The sequence below is a fragment of the Cynocephalus volans genome, chromosome 6 (assembly GCF_027409185.1).
Source record: "Cynocephalus volans isolate mCynVol1 chromosome 6, mCynVol1.pri, whole genome shotgun sequence".
In the NCBI taxonomy this organism is placed as follows: Eukaryota; Metazoa; Chordata; class Mammalia; order Dermoptera; family Cynocephalidae; genus Cynocephalus; species Cynocephalus volans.
In genome coordinates this window covers 3,260,233-3,284,029 of record NC_084465.1, presented here as the reverse complement: position 1 = coordinate 3,284,029, position 23,797 = coordinate 3,260,233, and the positions used below count along the sequence as shown (strand labels likewise).

At 38.8% G+C, this 23,797-nt stretch overlaps 1 protein-coding gene across 2 annotated transcripts in view; it reads left to right on the top strand.

Annotated features, from left to right (window-relative positions):
• The window catches only part of RBM33 (RNA binding motif protein 33), a 118,993-nt gene that overhangs the window by 71,750 nt on the left and 23,446 nt on the right, over positions 1–23,797 (top strand). For both annotated transcript variants that reach the window (XM_063099613.1, XM_063099612.1), the window contains exons 10-14: positions 12,346–12,478; positions 12,869–13,212; positions 14,492–14,818; positions 16,404–16,691; positions 19,697–20,350. In XM_063099613.1, the coding sequence (XP_062955683.1) occupies positions 12,346–12,478; positions 12,869–13,212; positions 14,492–14,818; positions 16,404–16,691; positions 19,697–20,350 (1,746 nt within the window). The remainder of the gene's footprint in view (positions 1–12,345; positions 12,479–12,868; positions 13,213–14,491; positions 14,819–16,403; positions 16,692–19,696; positions 20,351–23,797) is intronic.

Genomic DNA, 23,797 nt, shown 5'->3' with positions numbered 1-23,797 from the left:
ACAAACATTATTGGAATATTTTGAAGTGTTGCCTTGAGATTTGGCCAACCAAATCCCCCCGCCCCCCCAATGCAATTGCTGTTTCTAAGAATATGGTTACATCCCATGTAACTCATATTTTAAAGATTCTTGACCTTGGGATATTTTTAAACCTATTTAGTGCTTTGATTTCATATTGATGTGTTGATTAAATGATGATATGTCAGTTAGCCAGTTAAATGCCAAATGTTTGGCTGCTGAATAATTTCTTAGTGCTCTTTGTTTACATTAAAAATGAAAATTGTGTTCAAAAAAACTACTATACTTTAATGTTTAAATTAGCCTTCTTAGCAATTACGTTATTAGTTATTACTTAGGAAGACCCAGCAAATGAAATTTGTGTTGTTTATTCTGTCATTACCGCACACCACAGGTAGTTCGGACTGCGTTGTGGAGCATGGTACCAGGTGGTGGTGATCGATGCTTCCTGGATGTGTCTTATACGCCATTTCATGCAAATCATGTTTGATGAGACTGCTGCATCAAATCATATTTCTTTCTGATTATAGCCCTTGCAGATGAGAATCTAGACTTTATTCCATCCAGGAAAGAAAGTCTTGCTTTTGAACACTTACTGTTTTACAACATACCTTTAATGCCTTGTAATTATTAGCACTTACAATAGAGAAGGAATGATGGGCATTTTCTCTTATCAAATCTGTGAGTAGTAGCAGGCGAACGGGGTAGGAGATTCTTCCAGCTGTCAAACATTGTCAGGCTTGCAAGGAGAGAATGCAGTTTAAAATGCAGGTGACATGATACCCAACATCCTCCACTTGCTAGTGGGTTTCTGATTAATCATGATTACCATACATTATCATACCATCAAATTTAATCATATCAATGAATTCCCATCTGCAGCAATAACAGGAGCAGCTAAGCACTGTGGTAACAGCTATTCAAGAAGGTGGTTTATCGAATTCAGTAACCCTGTAGCTTGACTTGCTGGTCTGTCAGCATGCTTTGAATGAGTTTGATAGAGATGGGCCAGGTTAAAGTCCACGCTGATAACTCCATGGCCAGGGAATGCTTGTTGAAATCATATAATTGGTTTCTTGTATAGTAGCTGCTGGAGCCATTGACCTACTTTGTAAAAAGCATGTGTTACAAAGTATGCAGTAACTATCTTGTTTACTTTTTGGCTACATAAAACTCTTACACTGACATGAACACTTTAATAAATCCTCTTCATACATAGCATCATATGTAGAGACTTAAACCTTGACTACAATTTGCCCATATGCAATTTAATAATTTAGCTTATGAAGTATTGGACAATAACACAAAGTGTCAGAGTCTTGGAACTCCTCTGTGTGCCAAGAAAATCTCTGTGATATAAAGCATACCAGTCTTCTCTTGTTCTGTTTCATTTTAATATTTATTTTACCAGAGGTCTTTAAAGATACATAGATAGTTCTGTTCAGATACATTTTTTAGGTAAACTTTGAGAGAGTTCCTATTTTATTATAAAATATCAAAAAGCCCCCCAAGTTACAATTTTTTAACTTAAAATCTAGTTCTTTTGTTGTCCAGGCCTGTGAATTCTGACCAATGTGTACAGTTGTGTAATCATCATAGTGAAGGTAGAGAACAATTCTGTCACCCCGAAGAGTCCACGCAGCCCCCTGTGGCTTGCTCCTCTCCCTACCCAGCTCCTGGCAACCACTGAACGTTTTGTTTTCTGTTCCTATAATTTTGTCACGTAGATGGAATCATGCAGCTTGTTCTCTTTGAAGCCTGGCTTCTTTTGTGTATTGTGGTGCGTTGGAGAGTCATGTGTTTTGTTGCACCTGTCAGGAGTTTGTCCTTTTTTATTGCTGAGTGGTATTCCAGTGTGTGAACATAGTGCAGTTTTTCTATTCACCAGATGGACGTGTGGATTATTTCCAGTCTTTGGCTGATTATTAAAGTTGCTGTAAACATTTGCATACAGGTTTTTGTGTGAACATAAATTGTCAGTAACTGCCTGGGAGTGGGATTGGGGTCATATAAATGTATTCACAGATTAGAATTTTAAAACAAACTGTGCTTGCGACTGATGTAGCTGATACTACTGCTTTGCTTTTTTTTTTTTTTGTCTTTTTCGTGACCGGCACTCAGCCAGTGAGTGCACCGGCCATTCCTATATAGGATCCGAACCCACGGCGGGAGCATCTCTGCGCTCCCAGTGCTGCACTCTCCCGAGTGCGCCACGGGCTCGGCCCCTGCTTTGCTTTTTTAATTGGTTCTTTTTTTGAATGAGGAAATAGTCGTCCTAGATTATATGTTGTTGAAGATCAGTGTTGAATTTAAAAAAATTAAGTAGTTATTATATCCCAAATTTTGCTCAGAGCTTGTGTTCAGCAACCTTACCAAGCAAGGGGGGTCATTGTTTTCTCCATTTTACAGATTGGAAAGCTGAGTCTTAGATTAAATTGTTTAAGTTCACATAACTGGGTACAGGAGGTAGGATTGGAACCAAAGCAGTCTGTGTCTAAAGCTCATTCTCTTAATTTTTATGCTATACCTCCTCCCTAAGTATTGAAATTGCACTTCAATAAACTGAGTAAAAAAAACCAAATGCAGTAAGTTGAATCATAAAATTTATTGTAGTAGAGCCTGTCATTTGGTGAGGTTTTTTGGGGAGGAGCATGGGACAGCGAGGGTGCAGGATAAAGGGTTTTTCATTTTAAGAAATGGCGTAAATAGTCTTTAGTAGGTTCATCGAAAGCAGTATTTTCTGCTAAAGAAAAGTGTTTAGCTTGTAGTGAGGGCTTTTTCACTGCTTGCACAAATAACATTTTCTTAATGCATTTAAATCCATGTGGTGGTCCCCCCCCCCCCCATATGAAAACCTAGTACTTGGCACTGAGTATTATGCCTCTTCAAAATGTTTAGAATGTGTCTATAAATTTAAAAGTATCTTTTAGGCAAATGAATGTAGTTATTTAAGCAAGGCACAAGCTGAAAGAAAGAAAAAAATCTATGGAGAATACTGAAATAAGAGGATTAACATATTGTGATTGAGGGTTGTAATTTTAATTATGTCAGGGGTCACTAGTGGTCTTTTTTCTTTGCGTTTAACCCATTTAGTCAGAATGAACTGAGAGGTGTTTTTAAGTGTCAATTGGTTTCTTATATAGTTCTTTGCATTTTAAGTGAGATTAATAAATGAAAACATGCTGTAAAGGAAGACTGTAATTTATTGAAAGATTTGTGAAGTTTCTTTCAATGGCATTGTTAAGGTATTTAATTAGTCTTATTAAAATATACCGACTGACCCTTTTAGGGAAGCTGATAAGTCACATAATAGCTGTTAGAGCCTTTTTATTCTTGGCTTTATATGATTAACTTTGTGCTAAGCAATTTATGCAAAGTTTTCATCATTTTTTTTTTTTTTTTTTTTGTAACCGAAGTTATCAGTTCTTCCTGAATAGGATTAATATAGATAACATCATGTAATTAACAAGAGATGCAAAAGTGAAAGTATAATTTGTATAAGAATTATATGAGAGAGAATGATAATTTCTTACCTTGGGTTTTTAAAGGGATATAAAGAAAAGCAAAATAGAGCAATTATTTGAAAGGATTAAAGTAGCCTTTTCCTTCAAAAGGTAGAATTACATTAGTACTAAAAGATCTGTTAAGTCAAGCATTCACAACTCACTAACAGTCTTAACATAATTCTGCATTTGGTAGAGGGAATTGGTAATTTGTTATCCTTTATACCCATGAAATGGTAGAAGTTAATAAAGGAATGATCACATCAAGAGAACCTCTTATATAATGAATGTCAGACTTTTTAGATCCATGGTTTGTGTGTGGCATTACTTGAAAACAACTTTGTCTCTGCAGAAGGAGTGTGCCATGTTGGGAAGAGCACTTCATAAACCAAGGAAATTGTGGGTGCCTGTCCTGAGTTGTCATTCATTGACGATGTAACCTTGGGTAATTTGCTTTTAACTCTGTAAACCTGAGTTTCTTCATCCCACAGCACAAGTAACTTGTCCTGCCTGGTTCTTGGAGCTGCATACATGTCAAATATGATGTTGTACCTGGCTTGTGTGAGTCAGGGTGTGAGTGAGGCTGCATGTAGCAGAAAATTCAGTTAACAATGACTTAAAAAACCAAGTGGTTTTTGTTTGTTTGTTTGTTTCTTGCATAAAAATGAAAATTCTGGGCTGGTGTAGCACTCTATGATGTTGTTAGGGACCCATATTTTTTTCTGTCCAACCATCACCTGAATGTACTTGTCTATATTGTAGGACAAAAGAAGGGGATGGGTGGGGTGAAAGGCTCATGCCAGTTCCCCCCTAGGGAACTAGGCCCTGTTCCCCCTGCAGAACCTAGTCACATGGCCACCCTTGTTACAAGTTGGAATATATAGTTTTTAGCTGAGCACAGTGTTATCTTGAATAAAATTAGTGCTCTATTACTAAGGAAGAAGTGAAAATTTATACTAGGCAAGCAACTAGCAATCTTTTCCATGTGGCTAAAACTTGTGCCAGAATTTAAGTTGTGTAATTAGAGAAAAAGAGAAAAGTGACTCCTGTGTTCAAAACAAGCAGAAAACAGCGGGGAAAAGTGGCACTGTGAGCTTCATGAGGCCTGCTTGTATTGACAACAGCCAATAAGTTGATTTTAGGATCTTAAGGCTTAAAAGTTGCGAAGTTTATTTAAATATTCCAACTCAAGTTCCATAACTCAGTGAAGCAAGTAGGGCTGTGGCAGGCCTGTGTATCTTCCCTGTACTCTCTCTGTGTCCAGTGTTGTCTGACATTGCCAGAGAAGTAAACCTCTCCACTCTGGCGTGGTTCATGTATCAGTCATTGAATTTCTTTCCGAATATTATCTTGCATTATTCGTTCCTTTTTCTAATCCTGCTACCACTTGGCCAATATACACGCATTTGTCATCTTGGAAAATGGGCCATGATGACTTCCTCCTGATTGGATTTGATTCATTTGCCATTAAAATAGGCTCTTTCCCTGTGCCAACCTCACTCATCCGTAAAGATTGGTGTGTACCTCAGCTTCCTTCAGTCCTGTGGATTACATGCTATAATCCTGCCTTACCTCACTGCCCTTGACCTGGCTCCTTCAGGTGACTGCCCTTTGCCTGTGTCATTTACAGGCTTGAGGCTACTGCCACAAAACCCTCTTCCCATTCTTTCTCTGTTGAACCAACTTCCAAAACCAGAAATTTCCTTGTTTACTCAACTTAAGTCATCTGTTTCTTTCTAAATCTTAGGTAGCATCTTTGGTCCTACCTTCTTTATGAATTTCTCATAGATTGATCAGATGAGAACTGCTAAATTCATTTACCCGTTCAAAAAATTCCATGGCTGTCTGACTTTAGACTTGGTACAGTATTTATTAGTTTTCTTGACTCTAAAACACACGTACATCTCACACAGTTGTATATACATATGTCATTATAAAACATTGGGACAGATTAGAGAATGTGAGGAAAGGTCCCTCCTGTTTGCTGTTCATAACAAGTAGTATATAATGTAGTGGGTAACTGTCCATCTCTACAGGTAGACAGCCTGGATTTGAAATCAGGCTCTGCTGCTTTCAAGCCTTCTACTATGTTTAAATTACTTAAATATCCTAGAGATTTCTGTGAGTGGAATAACTACCACATAGGGCAGTGATAAGGGTTGAATGAGATAACATAGAAGCTCTGCTGCTGGGGAGACTTCCAGTAAGTGTGAGCTAGCAGCAGTGGAAACATGGGCTGAGTTCTAGGTGGGCAGATGCAGAGCCTGCAGTGGGTCTTTGGATCCAGGCTTATGTGAGGCTCCAGGGAAGCAGGATGGGAAGGGGGTGGAATAGGGTTAGGACGAGGTTTTAGGTCATAGTCTTGAAACTCAAGAGTTGTGCACTGGGGGACAGAGCCCCCTGGGGCTGGCTTCTTTCTTCTCTCTGTGTCAGGCAGTCCTTGGAGAAGCAACTCCCATCAGCCAGGATAGCATTTGCAGCAGCTGGAAGATGTGGCACTTGCACTTGGGGGGCCCTGGGCACAGGAGCGCCAGTTGGAGTAGTCTCACTTCACAGCTTGAGCCCTCAGTGCTCGGCACGGAAGTTCATTTCCCTCTTAAATTGCCATCCAGGCTCCTCACCATTTGGCTAACCCTCCTCTGGCCCTCAGAGGCCTCTGCATTCACTGGTAGCTGAGGAAATAGTGAGGAGGTTTTGTTGAATGGCCCAGGCCAGAATTGGCACACTTCACTTTTGCTCAAATTCTGTTTGCCACAGCTGGGCCTGTAGGGGAGGCTTTGAGGCAGTTCATTGCCCAAGGTTGAGGTCAGCACACTCAGACTGTCTTGACTTCCTTCCTTCATTCAGCTGTTCACTCTGTCCATGTGCTTTGTGGGCTGCCGTTTGTTTAACGTGTCGCTGTGTTTCCAGGAGTAGAATGGGAGGCTGGGATTATCTTGCTGTTAGAAATATGCAGTTCATTCATCCAGTAAATATTTATGATCGTCTTTGTGCCAGGTACTGTGCCAAGCCTGGAAACACCTCAGTGTATAAGACAGACGTGGTCTCAGCCCTCATGGACTCGACAGTTGAAAGGGAGAGAGAAGTGGGAGTGGATTTGAAAAGTTTAGAAGACAAAATTTCTAGGATTTGGTGGCACCTTCTCTATGAAGACTTTCTTATTTGAACTGAGAAATGAGAATGCAGGAAAGGACTATAAAAGTTTATAAAGTGTTGTGTAAAAAATGATACTGACACGTATGATAAACTTTTGTTATTTGCTGGGTACTCTCCTAAGCACTTCTCTCTCCCCCTGAGATAGGTACTGTTGTTACCGTCATTTTATAGATGGCCACCCCAAGGCCCCAGCAGTTGCAGTCGCATGCTTGAGGCTGCTGCTTGTCAGTGGTCGGGCTGCAGACTCAGGGCTGGAAGTGAGCTGTCAGCCCAGCCTTGTATCTGCTGCTCCACCGAGGTGTTAGGTGATGCCTTCAGGACAGAGTCTGAATGCTGCTTTCTCAGCCTGAGCACTTAAAGGATCATGGAAGTTAGAATAAAGTTCTGCTTAAATATTACTGATGAATTTTAAACGCTTTTACGTTCCACTAAGTGTGAGAAAACTATCATGAGAGAAGTTGGGGGGCTTTGTTTGTATTGCTAACATTTGAATGCTTGTAAATATGCATTTAGACAGCACATGGAAAACTAGGAAAAGGAAAGAAGGTTTGGGGAAGAGGTGAAAATTACAATATTAAATTTCCAAAGGGGCAAGGTTTGAGATCCCAATGTATTTTCAGTTTAATACAAAAAAAGTGTCTTTAGAAGTTATGGGTATTTAAAATAATCTTCCAGGGAATCTGATAGTGTACAGAGACCCAAGAAGTAATGTACCTAATTTTCAGGCAGCTTAAAATTTTTGTTGAAAACTAAGCACATTGGTCACTCTTTGAGTTCATTCTCACTTGATAACTACTTCCTTTTAGAAAAGGATGAAGGGGAGCAGGGAGAGAGTATTCTTCCTTGATTTCTACCTGTGGCAAAGTCAAAAATCAAAACTTAGCAGACCTTCCATTCACAGTAGAGTAGAAGGCAGGCTACTTTCCCAGTTTCATTTTGCTTTATCTATAATGAGACAACCTATCTTTTGGAGGACTTGAAATTAACTGATGGAAGGAGGGAAAGAAAGTTTATAAAGAGCCCTGCTGCCATGGTCATGTGACCAGTACTGTTGAGGGGGAGACATAGCACTAAAATGCAATCATGGAATTCATAAGTAACTACAGATTTCACCAGAGACTGAAGTATTATCCAGTTCTCTGTGAGCCCAGCAAGAAAAGCAGTAATAAATATCAGGGCTTCACATAGGAAGTAATGGAGACAGAAAGGTCAGGTTCTAATTATGGGAAACATCGAGGAAGGTGAAAGTAAAGAGGAACTGGCACTTACTGGCTTCCACGAGAGCGCCGAGTGAGTCTTTCTTCCTGCACCTGGGGAGGAGGCTGCCTTCCGTTACTGATCCCACAGAAAATGAAGTGCACCCTATAGGTGGCCACACTAGAGAGCGGTGGAGGGGAGCTGGGCTGATATGGTGAGAGCAATGGTGCAGTGGTAGCCCTGGATGGCTACAGGGTGACTCTGATGCTGATAAACTATGCTTTGCTTCACCCTTTGTCGAAATGGGTAAAACAGTTGTAAATTGATGATTTCCAGGTGTTAATACAATAAAAGTATCCAAGGATTAAGTGGAAATAGCCCCAAAGAACTCTCCCCCTTTCTCAAAAAGTACTTTTTACCCTTCCCCTCCTTCTTTCTGACACCTCCCTGTCTGCATGTTTATCAGCTCATTTAACATAGTGGTGACTGATGGAGCTAATGAGTTGTGAGCCCTGAAGTATGCTGACTGTGGTTAAGGCTGAAAGCTTGTCAACAAACCAGTAGCATACTTTCAATCTTTTATAATTCAGCATACTGTTCCCATTTTTTTAAAATGAAAAATCTGACCAAACACAGTAATAGAGTGAGAATTTATATTTTTTAACACGTATACTGCTGCTAAAAATTAGCAAGCACAATACTTGTAGAAAATATTTTCCAAAAAAGTAGATAGAATATGAAGCTTGTGTATAATGTGATGCAGTTTCCAGAATTGACAATTCTGAGTTGGGTCTAGACTGATTTTCATATTGAAGTTACAGAAAAATTTGTTTTTTAAAAACCTCAAATGTAGTAATTTTGAAAAGATTTATATTACGTGGGTTGAAACACTCCATTGCGTTTCCATTGTGTCAGGGGTACAGTGAACTCTTGTGGGGGCTTTAACTTGTTTTTCTTGAACATTGAAATCTCTGATGTGGTTAAGTGAACATAATATTTAAAAATACTAAAAACAGTGGTGTGACAGTGTTGTTTCAATTTCTTTGCTGTGTGTTGATGAGGTCACGGGGTCCTGGTGGTGGGCAGTGGGTGATGGAAGTCACTCTTGTCAAACCCAGGAGCTCCTGGACTCAGCCAGTGGACCCAGGGTGTCCAGGTCCCCTTTGGTCCTTATTCTGAAGTGGATGCTTACAAAGCATTTGTTCTTGACGGGTTTGTTTTGGACTGGCCAAGATTACTTAAATTCTGTGAGAATCACTGTGGTCACCACTCGCCGTGTGGTAGGGAATGTGTCTGGAAAGAATGGCCTCCCATTGTCATTGCTAGTCCCTTTCTACCTTGTTGCCCGGGACCTGAGTCTTGGTTCAGAACCTGCTGCCCATCTCTACTCCCGGCTCTGACTTTGTCCTCAAGGCTCCTGACTTGGCTTCCACTAGGCATCAACACCAGCCAGATAAGCCAGAAAATCAACATTTAATTCAGTTAACCTCTTCGTGAGCACCCCCTACATCCCTGACTTTGGAAGCAGAGGCCTGCACCATATTGACACTAATTCAGGGGCTCCCTCTCCCTGACTCAGTCCTCTGCCCTCCCATGCCTGGCAGCATGACGGCTGCACCACCGTGAGCCAGTTTACCAGTTTAGCTTTTAGCTTTTTCCATGATTCTAAGAATGTCCACAGACCCATTGTTTCTGAGTTGGCTTGGACCCTGAGGTTCCCTAGTCCAGTTTATTTTTGGACTGCCCTGACAGGTGGTGGTCCTCCTGCTGATTGGATGCTTCTGCTGGATGATGGGGTCTGAGTGTTACAAATCTCTGTGTATTGAATCTAAATTTGCCCCAACCAAACTCACATCTAGGTGGTCCTGTTTTAGTCATTTGGTGCAAACCAAAACAAACCTACTTCTAAATGACTACAGCTCAGTTATTTGGAGAGAGCTATAATTTATCACACTTTAAAAGTTGGAAATGGTTTTCATGTTTTCAGGTATGTTATTAGTTTTTCTATTTGTAAGCTAAAACTTCATAAAGATTCAAATTGGAGCGATTTCTTTTACCTTTCACAACTTTGAGCTTGTTTCAGGCTGTGGTGCTGCTGTCCCTTTTCAGCTTCTCAGTAGCATAATTTTCATCGGTCGGTTTTGCACTTCTCAATGTAAATTATTTTAATGAATCTTTTTGTTCATTTTTTGTATTTTGTCTTTTTGAAACTCTTCCCTTGCGCTGAAAGAAGTAAAAGTGCAGTCAAGTAGTATCCATTAAAACAGCTTAAGGAAACAGGCTGCTTAGTCAGAAAAGGGTTTTTACTTAGGGCCAGCGTTGCTAATCTGCATGGATAGTAGGCAGTGTGACCAAACCTCCCCATAAACCAGAGCAGGTAACTGTTTTATTTTCCATGTCACTCCAAGAAACACCATGTAAATATTTTTTTGAAATAATGCAGAACCTTGATTGCTAATTTATTGTCATCCAGAAAGTTTTGAAGATTATTTTAAAACATGTTTTGAAATGCTTGTATAAGTCAGAGTAATGTTGATGTATAAAACTAAAGATTGGATACTAATGCTACGCTTTATAAATAGAACAAACAATTTAAGTTACCTGGCAAAATACAGTATTGTTTTGGGGGAAATGTGCAGATGCACACCACATATTTCGTTGACTTCAAACAAAAAACAAGAATATTTTTAAAACAAAAGGAAAGAATTTGTCAATAGACAAAAGTAAACAAGGCCATTGAAACTCCTCATGCACATTTAATAAGTAACAATGTCTAATAACCTATTCTATTAGAAATAATTTTGCTAGCATATTAGCAGCAAAGTAAAAATATTAAATATTAAAGAATATCCATACCAAAGCATTGTATCAGTGAAGTCTCACATTAATATGATAAAATATACACATTTATTAGGGGTAAAACCTTTATAATTAAGAATGAGTGTGTGCAATGTATTTACTCACTTATGAATCTTACCCTCCTCAGTTATTTACATTTATTGCTTTGGTTATATCTTAACTGGTGTCTTTATCTAGAGTGAAAAGAGACCTCCCTAACGTCAGACATTGGTACAGTGAGGATTTTCTTGATTTTACCTAAAGAAATTACAAAAGCTAGTAGAATTTAAGCTTTTGGACTTTTTTTCCAACATGTTTTAAGAACACTTAATATTTGTGTTTTAAACATAATTTCTTTATCATTATATATCCAACAATCTTATGGATTTGTGGCGTTTATTTTGCATTATTCTCTCTCAATACCATGGGTAGAGCAGACTTTTAAAGAGAGAAGGAAGGCAGATGTAGTTTGTAAAAGCATTTTCAGTGTTGTAAAATGGTGTCACATTTAGAGGGAACAGTTAATTGTATTAGTTATAAAATGACACACAGGCATTAGAATTTTAAGTTTATGAGAAAGCGTGACTTTTAAGAGTTGAGAAATACTGGTTCTGCTCCAAAGAATGGGTTGATAGTAAATGAAACTTATTTTGATCATAGTTAATAATTAATGAAGTATTTCTTTTTGGAGCAGTGAAAATTTTGTGAGCATTTCTTTTCCGGCCATTCCCATATAGGATCCGAACCCGCGGCGGGAGCATCGCCGCGCTCCCAGCGCCGCACTCTCCCGCGTGTGCCACGGGCCCATGAGCATTTCTTTAAGTGCTGCTATTCTTATGTAAATATGGTGGTTTTAAAAATCTTCATGAATACATGAAAGGCCAACTGAAAAATAATTTTAGTTTGTCTCAGTGGAGTTCTACTAGTATCATGTAGTTATTGAAAAATGTAGTTGTTGAATAATCTGTAAGAGTTTGTTTAAAATTTTTTATCCAAAGGAATTTGACTGTGTAATATTTCTTTTATAGTAATTTGATTTCTTAAATATTTTACATTTTTCTGTTATGTCAGAGATTGCTGATTTTTGTTATGGTGCAAATTGATTTTCTTTTTTTCTTAAGTAAAGCAGCTTCATAGCTGTAGCTTATGGTTTATTAAATAAGTAGCAAAGAATAGCATCTTTGAGAAGATAAATGTCGTGCACGTTCAAAGCAGACATTTAGTCCTTTGGATTAATGGGAAAGAAGGTCAATAATTGCATGGATTTTAGTAAGCTTAAAAATAATATTTTTGTGGTACTGTGATAATATTAAAGCATTGGATTAATTTCTAGATGCTACATTTTGAGACTTTTATTATGGCAGAATCATCTGTTTTATAACATGTAGAGGTGTTTTTTTTTATACATACACCGTGTGTGTGTGTGTGTGTGTGTGTGTGTGTGTGTGTGTGTGTGTGTGTGTGTGTGTGTGTGTGTGTGTGTGTGTGTGTGTGTGTGTGTGTGTGTGTGTGTGTGTGTAGAGAGATACTATAGGAGATAAGTTACTCATGATACTTTCAGAGGAGAACTTGGAACCATGTATACATTTCTGAAAATTATAGAAAATTTTTCTGTTTTTCTTTTGTTCTGTAGGGCCCTCCAGAATTTCCACAGCATACACCTGGACCTGTTCCTAACAATTTTAGCCAGCCCCCAAGACTTCCTCTCCAGGATCAGTGGAGAGCCCCACCCCCGCCTCAGGAGCGAGACCCCTTCTTCTTAGGAGGTACATGGAGAGTGAGCCATGCAGAGTGACACAGCAAAAGCTGCGTTAGGCGACAGCTCCACACTTATTTTCTAAACTACATTTAACTCCCAGGAGGAGATTTTGTTAAGAATGTCAGATTTTTGTACATAGCAGCTCTTCCTATTGTTTCACATGTTAAAATTGGACAGTGTTAGTATCTGAAATGTGAAAATCTCATAAAAAGGAGGAAATCGTTTATAGAAAACGACTGACAAAGCAATCTAGAAATAAGAGGCAAAATCTAGAATTCTTTCTAACCATTCACACCCTACCAACACTTGTAATTTTTGTCCACACTAAGACAGTACATAAAACTGCTTTCTAAGAAGTGTGTGGTCTTTCTAACCTGAAGATTAATTTGTTGTACAGTTTCAGGTGAACCAAGGTTCCCGAGTCATCTTTTTTTGGAACAGCGAAGTCCTCCTCCACCACCACCACCTCCCACGCTTCTTAACAGTAGTCATCCTGTTCCTACTCAGAGTCCTTTACCTTTCACTCAGCCGGGACCAGCATTTAATCAACAAGGACAGCAACCAGTGTTCCCAAGAGAGAGGCCTGTGAGACCAGCCCTGCAGCCTCCAGGTCCAGTGGGGATTCTGCATTTTAGCCAGCCAGGGTCAGCAACCACACGGCCTTTCATTCCTCCTAGACAGCCGTTCCTGCCTGGCCCGGGACAGCCGTTTCTGCCCACGCATGCACAGCCTAGCCTGCAGGTATGCATCCTGACCGAACCTTGAGGGGAAGAGTGTGTGTGTAGCTCGTAAAAGTCAGGCATTTAAAATGTTTATTCTAGTCTACTAGTTTGCGGTTATTTAAAGAATAAGTGTATTAATCTTAAATGTACTGTTTGTTAAAGACAGCTTTCTGACAATATTGCTTATCTCCTTTAATACTAGGAAAAATGGAAAACACGATTGTCATTTTTGGCAAGTTGAAAAATGTCACTTATTTTGAAGGGTATACTGCTAATAAAATTAGGGCATCTTTTGATATTATGTTTGTTCCTCTTTGCAAGATTTTTTAAAAACATTTGCCAGTGGAAATAAAGTATTTTGTCAAGGTATGTTTCTACAATAGTGAAAAGATCCTTTGCGTAGAGGAAAATAAGTGTTGCCGCTCACTCATTATTTGAAAGACTTGAGTGCCCTCTGCTGATAGCTTTATGTTTCATGGGTTGACTTGAGTATCTGTTACATCTTTCTTACCCAGTATTTCTTCTTGTATTTTAAGTTCATATGATGGTATACTTGAGTCAGCTGTTTAGAAACACATAGAATATGTAGATAAGCTAAAAAAGGAAAACAATTATTATTTAATGTGTTAAAGGACAATAAATGTTTTATAAAATATTTCTTTTTATATAAAGAGAGAAGGAAATTAAATAATCTTATTACCTAGAAACAGTCACCACTAACATTTGGTTCATATTTTTTCAGTCTCTCTTTAATGCACACATTGTCATCACCATGCTTTTTCCCAGTAAACATGTATCACTGAGATCTCCTTTTTGTATAATGAATTGTCTTTCCCTACATCATTTAAGAATGCTGCATGCACAAGGTTATGTTTTATGCTGCGTCTGTTTCTGCATTTGTATATGAGGGGTCTTCAAAAAATTCATTATCTCTTTTAATTCTGTTTTTCCATGAACTTTTTGAAATACCCTTGTATATTGGTTTCAGAACTTTGCTATTATAGTGCCGTAGGGAACATACTTGAGGTTATGTGTTTGTTCACAATCGTATGTACTTCCTTAGGACTAATCCTGGAATTACTGTATTGAAAGGATTTAGGGCAAATATAAAATTTGAGGAAGTAGCTTTTGGGTTACAGCTATCTAAATAGTATTACCTGCATCGGCAAATCTTAAGTAAAGTTTTAGTACCGCTTAATGTTTCTTCTCATGTTGAAGTTTTTAAGGAAATAGTTGAAATGAAATATACCTGGTATCCTTTTGTAAACTGTTGTTTCTCTTTCTTTTGAAATTGGAAGGGGCCCTTGCACCCTCCATTGCCACCTCCACATCAGCCTCAGCCGCAGCAGCAGCAACCCCAGCATCAGCAGCAGCCCCAGCACCACCAGCACCAGCCCCCGCTGCAGCCTCCGCACCAGCCTCCCCCTCAGCAACTGCCTCCCCCACAGCATCCGCCGCCCCCCCAGCACCAGCCGCAGCAGCACCAGCACCACCACCACCTTCCCGCCCCTCCGCCTCCCCTGATGCCCATGTCCCAGCCACAGTTCAGGCCGCATGTGCAGACTGCTCAGCCACAGCCAAGCAGCAGTCGGATGCAGTGCCCCCAGCGCCAGGGGCTGAGGCACGTAAGTGTCATACAGTGTCTTCCGGTGGCTTTTGGGATGGCTTTCAGTTTATGGAACTTTAAGGCATAATTTGTGCGTTAGAATATTTTCCAGTTCTGATTTAAATTAACAAGACACATAGTATGTTTTCCTGAAGTGATTCTGTTTTAAAAAAACACTTAGGAAATTGTTTTCTTGACTACAGAAATTAACAACATCCCTTTTGTACCTTAAATTAGACTTAGTTAATATTCAGCATCTTACTCTCATATGTCTAGATATTTCTATAGTGATAGTTATTATTTTTTAATAGATGCATAACTTTGGAAAATACTTTAGGGTGGTAGTCACCCTGCCTTTGCCAGTGGCTCATTTTTTGATGCATAGATGATTTCTGTCTCTTTGGGCTCTGAATAAATAAGTAAATGAATTCAAGGAAAATGTATTGAATATTCTGTTTCCAGGCACTGCTCTAGTTCCCGGGAGTATAGCAGTGAACAAAAGAGACTAGTTCCCTTCCTTCAGGGAGCTTATATTCAATTTTGGGAGACAAACATGCATTTATTTGTGGGCTTATGTTCTCAAGGACCATCAGCAAATGTGTGGCTTGTCATGCATTGAAAGAAACTGGGAAATAATGTATTGCTCGGAAAATTTAAGGCGAAAGTCATTACCTCATCCCCCATTAAATAAATATCTATATAAAAGATGCTTTTGTAAACTATTTTTCCAGGAAAAGATACAGTGTGGCCAACGGGTAGAGTTCTAGGCTGTAAGATTTCCTTTTAGTACTGTATTTTTTTTTTAACCAGTGAGCTTCCAGCATGTCACTTAGCTACCTTGAATCTCAGTTTTCCTGATACCTGTGTTTCTGTCTTAAAGTAACATTTGTAACTAAAATGATATAAGCAATAAGAAAGGATTTCTAGATCTGAGGAAAGGGTGCTTTATAACCTGGTTTTCATTTGATAGAAGGATGGAAGACATTTCTCACAAGATTTGTGCCCTTGGACATTTGATCTGCATGACCTCAGAGTGGACCCTTCCCCAGCTAGCTCACGTATCTCTAACTCCTCTAGGTGCTGGTTCTCTCTTAAGACTTCCTAGGATGAACATGACCAAGAATATCCTCTTAGACAAAACTTTCTGGCACCTTTTTCTTCCAGTGAGTCATTTTTCTTAGGACATTGACTTAATGCTTGATTCTTTTCTCATTCCACCTTAATTCTGGTGACTAAAAATAGCAGTACCGTTAATCTGGTTGACTCCTTGTGGCAGATAGAGTGCTTTTTTGGACTCTATTAGTTCTGTTAAAAGTGTCAGCCCCCATACTAAAACACCAACCGAAAACCACCTAATGTAATTTCTATAGAGGAGCCTATCTATGGGAAAGTGTGATAGCTTTTCCAGTTCTAGTCCTTAACACCAGGGTATGCTGCTACGTAGATCATTTAGGCATGAGAAAAAAGTATTTACCAAGGAGAAAAGTATCTACCCGCCAAAAGAGAGATCACTTACTAATTAGAATGATGTATTATGTTTTTACTTCAAAATGTGCTTTTTGTGTACCTTAATTGTAACTGGAATTTCTTTCTTCTTCCCATAGAATACAACATCTCAGAATGTAACCAAACGACCAATGCAGCAGATGCAGCCTACTGCTCCAAGAAACAGTAATTTGCGTGAATTACCCATTGCACCCTCACACGTTATCGAAATGAGCAACAGTCGCTGCTCCTCCACGCCCGCAGCCCAAGTGAAACCTGTCGTCAGCATGTCACCACCTGTGAGGGCTGTGGTGGCCTCCAGGAGCTCACAGGGCAAGGCTGAAGCAAAAGTCAAGCCAGCTAGCCCTATGGCTCCACCTAAAGAAGAAGCAAAAGCAGAACCAGAGGTAGGACATTTTCCTTAGTGAAAGCGTTTGATCTCAAGCAGATGTCTGAAAAGAAGCCTGTGATCAGCTTGTGCCTCCTTGTTCACTCCGTCCAGCAAGTTACTCATGAAATCTTCCTGCTTTGTTTCAGCTGGGTGGTTCTTCTAACCTAGTAGCCATGCTCATAACAGATGTCACTGGGTTACAGTATTAGATTTTATTCTTGTACTTGTACAGTTATCATTGTGTTGTATAGAATTAATATATACCAGGCTTAGCAAACTTTTTCTGTAAATGTGTTAGGCTTTATTGTCCAAATTGTCTGTCATAATTACCCAACTCTACCATTTTAGCACAAAGACAATTTATATACAGTTCTTACATGGATGGGCGTGCCTGTGTTCCAGTAAAACTTTACTTATAAAACCAGGTGGTGGCCAGCTTTGGCCTGTCTCCTCACCCCTGATGTTCTCTGTTAGGTTTCTGGGACTTTTTCTTGTTTTACTCTGTCAATTTTAAGTAGATAGGACCACATTTACTGTTGGTCTTTTAAGATTTTGGGGGGGTTTGGTTTGTTTTGAATTTTAAATATATATAGTTGCTGGTATTAAAATAGGTACAGAATATTATAAGTAATAAATGCAAGTCAGTATTTTACATGGTTTCCAATTGAAGTATTCACCTTTCACTAGCCTTTATTTATCTATTAAATGAGGGTAAAATTAGGCATTGTATGTGCTTGGGCGTAGTAAGAGATCAGTATACAGAAGTTATATTAATATTAATAAAATTTATGTAGAAAGCAATGAAATAGTATGATGTCTTAACTGACTAATATAATGATAGTTTTCTTAGATAGGAATTTAAGCAAGTCACGCTTTCTTAATTTTATAAAAACCAGTTAACACTGGTTTTGTCAGCCAGTGAGTGCACCGGCCATTCCTATATAGGATCCGAACCCGCGGCGGGAGCGTCGCCGCGCTCCCAGCGCTGCACTCACCCAAGTGCACCACGGGCTCGGCCCTGGTTTTGTCTTTTAATCAGTTAAAGTTTTCTCTTTTTTAGTCAGATTTCCTTCTAATAAATTATTATGGCAGTTGTAAAATAATGTTACCAAATTAGAAATGAAAATATAAAGATAAAATATTGGGCTAATATTTAATAACCTATTATTAGAAGAAGGGTAACTTTTGGTTTTAAAATCCACGTGAAAAAATAATGTGGGTTTGCAAACTGGATTGGGGTAGTTTATGAAGAATTCTTTGCTAAAAATTTCATCATGCTTTTAGTTTGTATAGCTAGCTCCTAACTTAAGTGTGTGAACTGATCTGGTTCAGAAAGATGAAGTCACATCCACATTACTTAGTAACAGTTGCTGAATAATGTGAGAAAAGGGACCTGTGAGGCATACCACCAGCCACATCTGGCTATTTCTTTCATAATAGTGGATTTAGGTAGACTGCTAGAGAATTCTTCTGTAGAGTTACTTGAAACATTCTTTATGAGTGAAATGGATCTTACAAGTTGCTGTAGTATAAGTTGAATGTCTTAATTTGTTTTAATTTTCTGTGTACATAATGGGACCAGGATTATGATTTTTTTTTTTTTTTTTTTACTTTTTTAAAAGGAAAAAAATTTCCATTTGTTTTGCTTAGCTAAATGTGACTTATTTTCTTACACTCAATTGATACTGATATAGTAAAGGATGAATCTATTTCATGGAAGCCTTTCTAAAGAATTTCTATCTATATTCCTAAATATACTTTAACTCTTGGTTGCTTGATGAAGAACCCTAATGAATAGTAATTATTCTTTCATGCTGAAACAGTGGATCCTCAGGTCCTGTTAATATGTCCGCAGCTGTGTGCTCCGCCCTGAATGTCCATGTCCCTCTGCTATTTGAGCTGTTGTGCCCACTTCTTACTATTTTCTGTCCTCCCCCTAATGTCACTTGCTCTGTATTTCTACCTGTGCACCATCCCTTCACCTGCCTTAAGGTTGCTGTTTGAAATCTGTCCTAGACTTTGAAATTCAAAAGCTGAGTTGGTCAGAATTGCTTCTGAGATGACAAGTTGGCCCCGACCGAGGGCTGCCGGTGCAAAGTGCTCAGGTTCTAAGAGCACAGCTGACTCCTCAGCCGCAATTTGTCTTAAGTTCCTAATTCATAGGTTTATTTAGGGTAGGTAAGACTGCTAAGTAGTTGAAGTCTAGATAGATTAAATCCTATTACTTCTTTTTATAAAAGATCTGTTGATATGTGAGTGACTTTTTAAAAAATATTATTACAATTTTTTAAAAGTGCTTAACTTTTTATGAACTTTCCTCATTGTATGCTTTTTATGAAAGTTACTGGACTTTTTCAAAGATTTTTTTTTTTTTTTTTTTTTTTTGATAGACTTTCAGAATGGTTTGAGGCTGGAATATTAAAGGCCTTCCTTATATAACATTAATATTCCAGTACTGCAGTTGGCAACACTGATTCTAAGGAGAGTGCATGAGTTCAAGGTCAGAGAGATTGACTTGTGCTGTTCATTATAACCAATTATTCTGTGACAAATGAGTTTGAGATCAGGCTGAAAATTCTGTACAAAAAATCAATAGTTCTAATCAGGGCCTTTCAGGTCATTTACACCCCACCTTTTGTTGGTTTGTCAGGGAAGAGCCAGATAAAACCCATGTGACAGCTAGTCCTCCCTGCTGTTACCATTCCCATTTGAAACATATTTTGATATCTGAAATGAATAGTTTAATTGGTTTTAAACTTGTAAATGAGTAGAAATTTATATTATTTCGTTTTTAATATTCTGATAAGATTTTCCAAATTAGCTTTAGCTGTGTGATTTTTTTCCCCCCCTCCCCAGAGGAAGGAGTTACACTTAAAAGTCTTTAAGCAGATTTTGAATGACTTCTTTCAAATACTGAATTAAAGGGTTTTGGAAAATGCATTTTCTTAGTTTGTTGAAATTGACTGGAATGGTCACCTTGCTTTCAACAGCAAAGTAAACTGTGTATGTTTTCCATTTTAGTTTCCTGATGAAGATGAAGAAACGAAGCTATATCGCTTGAAGATAGAAGAACAGAAGCGCCTAAGAGAAGAAATCCTGAAACAGAAGGAGTTACGACGGCAACAGCAAGCTGGTGCCAGGAAGAAGGAGTTACTGGAAAGGCTTGCCCAGCAGCAGCAGCAACAGCAGCAGCAGCTCTACGCCCCCCCACCCCCAGCAGAGCAGGAGGAGCAGACAGCCTCACCTTCACCCACCAATGGTAACCCACTGTTGCCCTTTCCAGGTGCACAGGTCAGACAAAATGTGAAAAACAGACTTCTTGTTAAAAACCAAGATGTCACTGTTTCAAATATTCAGCCCAAAATGTCAAATTTTGTACCATCTGGTGCTAACATGCAGTATCAAGGACAGCAGATGAAGCCACTGAAACATTTGAGACAGGCCAGAACAGTACCTCAAAGTCAAGCTCAGCCGTTGCACAAAGTACTTCAGATAAAACCTGCCGATGCGGAAGAGCCACCTCACCCCCAGACAGCCCGAGTGGCATCCATCCAGGGCCGGCCCCAGGACATAAAGCCTGGTGTGAAAAGGACTGTCATGCACCGGGCTAACAGTGGTGGTGGAGATGGGCCACACCTCAGCTCCAAGGTCAGGGTGATTAAGTTGTCAGGCGGGGTAAGTTGACAAGTTTTATGAATGCCTCTTTGAATTTGTGTTTTATTAAGAATGTCCTAATTTCCAGGGAATGTTTTTTTTGAAGAAAGAAAATTAAAAATTGCCTTTGTTACGATCATGTAAACCAACCTCTACCTACTTGACCTTGGTATAAGAACTGTCTGTCTGTCTGTCTATCTATCTATCTGTCTGTCTATCTGTCTGTCTATCTATCTATCTATTTATTTTATTTATTTATTTTTTTAAAGATGACTGGTAAGGGGATCTTAACCCTTGACTTGGTGTTATCAGCACCACGCTCTCCCAAGTGAGCTAACTGGCCATCCCCTATATAGGGATCTGAACCCGTGGCCTTGGTGGTGTCAGCACCACGCTCTTCCAAGTGAGCTAACCGGCCATCCCCTATGTAGAGATCTGAACCCGTGGCCTTGGTGTTGTCAGCACCACGCTCTCCCAAGTGAGCCATGGGCCGGCCCTTAAGAACTGTCATTTAAATACTACTTAAAACTGGACCCATGTTGTTTCAGTTGTCTCTTCAGTCATAATAAAAAACCAGTGTGACAGTTCCTAAATTAGATAATTCTCAGTTTTAGCTCCTTTTTGTAGATAATTTGTGATAGAACCATTTGTTTTAAAAATAAAGATCCCTTCACACAAAACAAATAATTTGTTATGTGTAGGTTTAGATTCAGTGAGCAGCTGTGGACAGAGTGGGAATTGGTGGGACAGTGTATATTTGCGTGTCCACTTTCAAGCAGCATTGTTCCAAGGACTATTTACCTGTCTTTTTTTTTCTCCCATTTTAAAGAAAAAATATAAATTGACATAAAATATGATCTTACCACGTGCTTTTAAAAGTGGAGCAGGCCTCATTTTTTCTTTTTGCTTTTGGTCGGTGCCCATTTCAGGTCATTTTCAGTAAGGCACAGGAACTGCAGTTTTCCACTGTAGTTTGGATAAGTTCGGGACTCTAACATAAAAAAGTTACGGCAGAAGGGTTCCCCGTATCTGTACGTCCTCCTGTAGAAGGTGCTGTGCAGAACACTTGCTTCTTTGTCCTGGCATACAGCCTTACTCAGTTATGGTGGATACCTCCTATCCATTGCTTCACTTACGATGAATTCTACAGCTGTGGTCTGTGCAATTGTACTCTCTAACAATGCTACGTATTGTGTATTTGCATTATAAATTGAGGAAGAAAAAGAGAAAGCTGTAAACACAGACTTTTAGGGTAAACTAACTAGTAATGATTACTTTAAAAAACAGAAAAAACGTACTATAAAAAAAGAAAATACCTTCTAATTCTCAGTGCATCCTAAGAAAGCAGTACATTTAGGAAGGGGAAGGAGTAGGTCCTGTTTTGTTTTATCTGAATCTGTGTTTTCTCACATCTGTTCATTGTGATTCACAATGCTGACAAGCAGATGAACTGACTTACATCAACTTATTTTAATATTATATGAATTTGTTATCTTCAGGTGAGAACTCAAGCACTTACCAGTTGACAGTGTCTGTGGCCTTTCTGCTTTTGACTTGTTTCTAAGCATACTATCTTAATGTCTCATGTTTTTACTTGAGTTTTATACCTAAGAGGGCACATGGCCATTGCTGGGAATTAGGCCTTTGCCATAATAAAAACAACTGTGGTTTCATGTGCTCCCTACATTGGTGGGTTGCGAGGTGGAGGGTCAGGTTTCTGTAGTCAACGAGCAGCTTTTAAACTAATGAACAGCTTTCCTTTAAAATAATTTTATCTACTTGAATTTTTACTGTCTTTTCCTTCAGTGGAAAAAATGTATTTTTATAGCAAACTTATTCCAAAATCATGCTATCTCATTTTACAGTAAACAGAAAAAACAAAGGAATTTTCCACGAAAAATAGCTATCTGCCAAACCAACATTTTGGAATAGCTTTTTTATCTAACTTTTTAATTCTTCAGTATTAAATTAACTAACCAACATGTCTGTATCTTAGGATTTATTTCAGCAGCTCCTCCAGTAGCATGTTGGCAACTTTTGACTTGTCAGAGGGTGTATCTCTTGTTTGTATCTCTCTGAACTAAAATGAATTATATTTTCTTAATGGTCTTGGGGTTTTTTTGTTTGTTTTTTGTGGGTGGGAACTGTTCTTAAGAGAACATATAATGATGGTTAGTTGCACATTGTGCTTACTTCAGGCAGTGCAGAAAGGAAACACATTTATTTTGACTCTTATTTGTGTCCCTGCCTGCTGCTGAGGCATCTGTATCTGGGTCATTCTCAGCTTCTGTTGGCTTTGGTAGTGATCAGGGATGTTTTCTACATGGGAAAATCTTCTGTTATGAGCCCAGGTCTGCTGAACCAGGCAGCCCAGTCAGGGGCTAACAGAAGCTTAGCATTTGGGGAGGATTAACTTGTACATAGTACCTATAACAGAATATTATATATATGTTTCAGTCTTATAATTACTTATTTAATAGAAGCATTTCAATGTTGGTTCATATTCCCCTTGTATTTTGCTATGAACCCTCAATTTCTTTACCTTCTGTTAGTATAGAGTCAACGTGTATGTTATTTATAAGGTTTCTTAGATTTGCTCGAGAATCAATTTTATTTCCTCCATTGTTTTCTAACCTAAACTATTTCCTTCACTTTTTTCTAACTTGAACTAATGCAACTTCACCTAATATATTTGATTAAATTATTCTTTGCATTCAGTAGTCTCCTCATTCTAGCAGTCAGTCTTGAGTCAGGATGTGGGACTATTTCTGTGCATGGCGCCATTCAGGAACTTGTGCTCTAGTGGGTGACTATAGTTAAAATAGGTATCCACAAGGTGATTCATGTGTATGTATGAAAGCAGAATTTTCTCGCCATTTTTATAGCATTCAAATTGGATATATCTTACAACTTAATTGGGTTTCTCTAGGTGTGCTCATGGCTATTAGGCAATTGTGAATCAACAGTTTTCTTTTGTTATTTTCCGTATTTCATTTGAAAGGCAAAGGAGCGCGAGTCTTAAGACAGTAGGTTTTTTAGTCTGCTCTTTCATTAACTGTCATCTTTAAAGTTATTCTAACTCATCCTTGTCATTATGAGGGAATTTCTACTTTTATATTAGTCCCTTTATTATGGCTACTGCATTGTGGCCATAGGGAGTATTTTCTAAAAGAATTTAATAAGTTTTTCATACACAGTCATGGTGACTAGAGTCATTATCTTGGTGTATGCTTGGAAAGTGAATCTTGATCTTATTCAAGGACTTATTGTGGCATCACATGTACTGTTGGCCATTCTGAAATACCTTTTCATGGAGATTGAAGCCCTCCCTCATTGGGACGGAGAGCTTTCCTTTCTGCCTGGTCGTGTGATGCGTTAAAAATGACATGGCTGTGTTGTTGGGGAAGGCCCGTGTTTGAGTGGTGGTCTATTTTTTACTGTCTTTGGGACCCTGAGCAATCATTTCAT